Genomic DNA, 6,000 nt, shown 5'->3' on the forward strand with positions numbered 1-6,000 from the left:
TCGAATAGTATGTGCCCATTTTTGTGTGTGCTTCTTTTTTCTGTTGTTTTTTAATGCCTCGTTGTTTTATGTGGCTTATTTGGATTCTCTATAGAAAGTAACACGCTTTGGGTGAATTGAAATCGGAATGAAGCTGAAACATGTGTATTGTTGAAAAGGTCTTGTTGTGAAGTCTTATCAGGAAGCAATAGGGTGGGAAATGTAATATTAAATGATTGATTAAGAAATATTATCACATATGTTATAAAATTCAGTAGAAATAATTTAAATAAATATTGACTCTCTTTGAAAAGTATTGCGGAATGAAGCTGTAAAATAGCAAATATTCTGCAATACATAGATAATGTTTGATTTGATTAGGGTTTACCTCTGCTCTATGGATATATTCCTGAAAGAAAACTAATTTTCCTAAACACACAATATTAAATCTAACAATGTATTAAAAACATATATAGTTCGTATAAACCAACGTTTTTAGATGCTAAAAGATAAGTCCAGTAGTTAAAAATAATGAAATAATTCATTAAGTATATAAAATAATGGTATTAACATGTCTTGCGACATTTTATTTGCTTGAAAATATAGTGTGTGACTTTTTTTAGTCGTTCCCTTTACTTATCGCCAATATTTTCAGTCATTCTGATTTATAAGAAATTCCTTAATACAATTCAAAAAAGGCTCTAATGTGACCAAAGAACCTAAAGAACAAGCAGTCAATAGGGTCATACTAACTTGCACTGCTTCCATTGTTTGTAAACAAACTTTAAAAAGAAACGCAAATGCATTGGATATTGACGGATTATAAATATATTACGCCGTAATAGAGGCTCAGGAAAATAACTGAAAGCACGAAGGTTATCACCTTTCAATAATAGATTATTTGCATAATTCAAATATAACTTAAATCGCATAAAATGGGGCTGTTTACAATGCCTTTCCTTTAACCTTTGACCTTTGTCCTATATTTGGAAAGGGTTTTCATGCAAGCAAAGTTAGTTTCTTTAAAGTTTCTCTCCTTCGTAACGTGCTAAATAGATCAAATTTATTTAGCGAAATTTTATGCGAATTGAATGTAAAGTAATTATTTTACTTTCAAAAACGCAGCTGTTTTTTGTTTTAATCTGGCAATGCCTTATTCTATTAGTTCACAATATTAAGTTGTGGTTCCGAACAAAATAAGTTCCTCCCGCTCCTTTGGTTCTTTTTTATGCAATTATGGCGCTTACTAGACTTTAGTATTATAATAACTAAATATCGATAGGAACTAAGACAATACGATAAAGGGGGATATCGGAGGATGCTCACACCTCTAATTCACATGGTTTTAAGAAAGAACGAGGAAGAACTAGACGCCGTTGAATTAAAATCCTAATTATTACATATTGTTTAAGTTTTTATAACAAGTCCACTTGAAAGATGGACACTGACAAATTTAAGGGTAAGTTGCCATAGTTTTTCTCAGGTAAACTTCTTAGTAATTATGCATTTTGCATACAAAGATCTTGCTGTGCAATTTGCAAATTTCGAGCACACTTCACACACATGTGTGTGTGCTTGTTCTGGATTCTCCATAAAAAAAAGTAATTCGTATCGGGTGAATGCATTTTGGAATGAGACTGGAAATAAGAACCCATCAAATTGTTGGAATTTGTGTGCAATTTTGTTGGTTTTAAGTTATCAAAAGGGGATTCCACATTGTGCGATGCTTTTTTCACGAAAGTTCTAGAAGTCTCAATATGTATGTGTGTATGTTCATATGTGTGCATGTAGTTGAGACTTTTCGTATGATTAAATGTGAGGTTAAAGTGAAGTAATGTAGAGGAGAAGCGGTTTGAGGTTAAGGTGAAGTAAATTGGAGGAAAAGCGTTTTGAGGTTAAAATGAAGTGAAGTCTAGCAAAAGCAAGCGGTTTGAGGTTAAAGTGAAATGAAGTCTAGCAAAAGCGATTAGTGATTCTTCTTATTAATTAATGAACTAATAAACATATTTTATAGTCTTTGACTTTGTCCTCTTGAAATCGAGAGTTCAGCAGTAGGAAACAAGCTTTCTTTTTCTATGTTTAATAAAATCAAGACAAAACAATTTGTATATTATGTACAAATGTTTTATTTAGTCTCCTTTTCTTAATTATTTTTCTTTCGATTTGCTCTTTGATATACATATAAACGAGCTTCTGTAGGTTTCATATATAGATTAGTTGTATTGGTGCCAACTTTCTTATCAGAATTAGAAATAGTTTGAAATTTCACAATCAGTGGTTTTCGCAATAGTTGAATTCTTTGGAATATAGTTTTGCATTTAATTCTCTGAATTGGGAATATTAAGCATTGATAAGGAAATAAATTAAATGAAGATTTTTTTGGGATACTACAAATAAATGTGATGTGCGCCTGTCCCTCTTGTTCCTCTCAAATTGACACTTAATTTTCAAACAACAATCAGCAGCAACTATAATAACATCAATATTAAGTCAGAAAAGCAACCCCAAGTACATAAAACAAAATAAAACAGAAACAAGTTGGAGACAAATTTAAAGAAAAACAAAGCAAAATAAAAACAAAAATTGGACCAGAAAAGTTTCATTTTCACAGAATAAATTCTGGTAAATTTTGAGTCTCAAATTTTAGCATAAAACAGTTAAAATTTTCAGACAATTATATCAAGTTGTCAAGAAATTAGATTATTAAATTATTTTATATACTACATATTTAAGTCAAGACGATTTCCCAACCCAAAACCAGATTCAAATCGAGGAGATTTTTGAAGAGAAAAGAGGGAAGATCTTATTATGTCCGGATTGTGTGGCCGAAACATTTCCAATTGGGTTTCGTTTCACAACAACAACAACAGCAAAAATTTGCATATCAGATTTCATCCGTCTGTCTTTTGTCTGTGTATATTATGTGTGTGTTTTTCTGCTCTTTTTCATGTGTGTGCGGGCATTATGCAAAAATGCTAATTGAAATGTGTTAATTTGATTGGCAGAGGTCCGACAGCTGACGACGCGATTTTTAGCTTTCGGTGTTGAGCAGATTTTCGATGTATTTTTTTTTTAAATACTCTTCGAAGGTATTAAAGTTTATAAAGGGGGTATTTCCGACACAAAAAATGCTTATTTTTGTGATCAGTATCAAAAACAGAGCTGATCTAGCCAATCTAGTTCGTCTTTTTGACTATGTTTACACAAATTAATCCATTAATAACAAATATTTAAATAGTATATCAAGATGTTTTTATAGAAAAAGTCATACAAATATTATAAATTATTAGAAATTCATATTATAAAATAAAATAGAATGAATATGATGAATATAATATTCAAGGGTATGATAGCTTCAGCCTTTTAAAGTTAGCTTTCCTTCTTTTTAACCCTTTGCAGGGTATTAGATTTTGAGTTAGAACCCTCCAAAGCAGTGAAGGAATCATTTCCGACCCTATAAATCATATATATTCTTAATCAGCATCGACAGCCGAATCGATCTATCCATCTCAGGCAGAAAACAATTTTTTTAATTTTTTCAAAATTTTTTAAGGGGTTACATTGTTAAAATTAACAGAAAAAAAATTGAAAAAAATTTAATTTTTTTAAATTTTAAAGATTTATTAACCTCATAAAAACTAACACAGAACAGTTTTCCGAATTAAAATTATTACATTTTTGACTGAGCTATGCGATTTTTAAATTTAGATTTTATTGAAAATATGGTCATAAAAATATCAATTCAATTTTGAATATTTTATGCTTAATTATGAGCGATTTCCAATTAGATCCTATAATTATATTGCAAACTGCAAGAGTATATAAACTTCGACTTCCTGAACTTATTTTTCTTTCTTGTTTTTTTGTTTTTTATTTTTTAAACTAGTTTCTGTTCCGTTTCCAAATAGTTAGTCGTAAAAACTAGGCAAAACTGAGCTAATGAATAAATATAAAGTCGTAAAACTGATCTGAACAACATACGCTAGATAATAAAACACACACACAAAAAGTGGAGATACAAAACAAAAATGTGCGGGCTTTATTTCTAGCTCTAGATGTTTCTAAGTTTTATTTTTTGATTTTCTATATAACTATATATATATATATATATATTTATATATGTGCACATACACTTACCATATAATTGCCGCCAAAAAAGTGAAGAAAGCAAACTCAAAGTAAAACGATAACTGAAAGTAAACAAATGCAAAACAAATGTCATTAAACAAAAAAACGAAATAAATAAAATATATTGAAAAAACTGGATCGCGGAAACAATAGTGTGAGGGAGAAAGAGAAAAGTAGTTAGGTGAGAGAAAGAGAAAGAGAGAGAGTGTGAGTATTTCGATGTCAATTTTCATCATCTTTCTCAATTTCTCTGTGTTTGTTTATTTTGTTTTTTTGTTGTCATTTGCTGTTGTTCTAATTGTTGTTGACTTGTTGTGAATTAAATAATTAAATTATTTAATCTCGTTGTCGTCGGCTCTTTCGGCTCCGTACTCTTTTTTCTGACATAAATCACACTCTTAATCAATGCAATTGCACTCAAACTATCGATTTTCTAATCAAATTACTTAACTCGTTGTTCAGAAAACTATATGTATGTGTGTTTCATCATGAGTTGACATCATTCTTGGACTCATTACTCATTTGCCTGCACTAATTTATGATTGTCATTGTTTTCCATTGTAGTTTCTCATCCTTTAAATACTATTCTTTTAATACAGTCTTTGTACTTCATACATTTAACTGACTTTTTCAACTTTCTGTGATTTATAAAATAATAAAATTAATGATGGTAAATCAGTAACAAGTCAGAATATTTGCAGATGGAAAATCAAATTAAAAACAATAATTTGTCAACGGAATAAATCTTACATTTTCTTGTCTATATCCTTTGTTTTTATAATCAGTTTGCAAGTAGTTTTCTTTGAGAATTCTAGGGCAACAAAGGGCCTCTTGTTGCTTTAGGTACTGTTCAACAAAAATTTGTTAATATTTAAGAAAAATTCGCCTTAAAAAAGTCTAAAAAAAATTAATTTTGAAGATAAAAGAGCCTTTTGAAGAGATCATTTAAATATGTTTTGATGCCCTTTCAGGATGATGTAATTTCAATCAGAGTCATTTCCGACCCTATAAACCATATATATTATTGATCAGCATCAAAAGTTAAATCAATCTAGACATGTCCGGTAAAAAAATAACTTTTTGAAAATTTTTCAAAATTTTTTAAGGGATTTCATCTTTAAAATTGTCAAAATTTTAACAAAAATTTTTAATTTTAAAACTGAATATGCAGATTTGTTAAGCTTGTAACAACTAGTTCAGAACTTCTTTCCGAATTAAAATTAATGCATTTTTGACTTAGTTATGAAATTAAAAAAAAAAAACCCCATTTAACCCAAATATTAACATTTAAAAATATAGATTTAATGTCCTTAGTATATGTTTTTATATTTATTAATATTTTCTTTGATGTATAATAGTATAATATTTACCGATATTTTAATTTGCAATCGAAATCCTCCTAAATGATTTACAACATAATTGAAATATTCAATTAGGAATTAAATTTGTTGCTTATTGTTTCACAAAAAGTCTGCATCCTTTGCCTTGGCCTGATAACTATCTCTTTTAGCCAGGTCATTAGATCATTCAGTCACCTGGTCAACTTCTACAACTCTGTCCAGAAATTCGAGACCTTTTCAAGAAGAGGAAGTGAGCAATATGTGTGAGAGAGGAGCAGGCTCCTTTCATTCACAGTTGCTTCGAGTGAATAATGAATGGCGACACGCCCACTTGTCCTGCAGTAAAAGGGATCGGTCTTGGGAATAGGGATAGGGATCGGGGTACAATGTCAAGTGACCATCCTGCAGCCGGCTGTGTTTTCTTCTTCGTTTCCAAAAAAGGGGTTCCCCTTTTTCCACATGTCGAACGAGAAGAACAGCTGACTTTGAACTGTGGCAAAGTGGTAGGTTCGTTGGCAGTTCCCCGCTCTTCACCTGTCGTTGGCTTGTGGCA

At 30.3% G+C, this 6,000-nt stretch overlaps 1 protein-coding gene across 5 annotated transcripts in view; it reads left to right on the plus strand.

Moving 5' to 3' along the window:
* Hers (Histone gene-specific Epigenetic Repressor in late S phase) overlaps positions 1-6,000 on the plus strand; it is a 53,965-nt gene that overhangs the window by 33,024 nt on the left and 14,941 nt on the right. The window contains exon 2 of one of the 5 annotated variants that reach the window (XM_086829462.1): positions 4,144-4,314. The exons of 2 other annotated variants lie outside the window; for them this stretch is intronic. Coding sequence is in view for 1 of the 3 variants with exons in the window: in XM_086829452.1 (XP_086685578.1) it covers positions 1,417-1,438 (22 nt within the window). In the remaining 2 variants the exon portion in view is untranslated. Of the gene's footprint in view, positions 1-1,269; positions 1,439-4,143; positions 4,315-6,000 lie in introns of those variants that run through there. 2 more of the 5 variants (XM_086829452.1, XM_086829466.1) reach the window with 2 other exon arrangements.

Source organism: Drosophila serrata, unplaced genomic scaffold, assembly GCF_035046125.1.
Source record: "Drosophila serrata isolate PLE 108 unplaced genomic scaffold, ASM3504612v1 contig_23, whole genome shotgun sequence".
Classification (NCBI taxonomy): Eukaryota; Metazoa; Arthropoda; class Insecta; order Diptera; family Drosophilidae; genus Drosophila; species Drosophila serrata.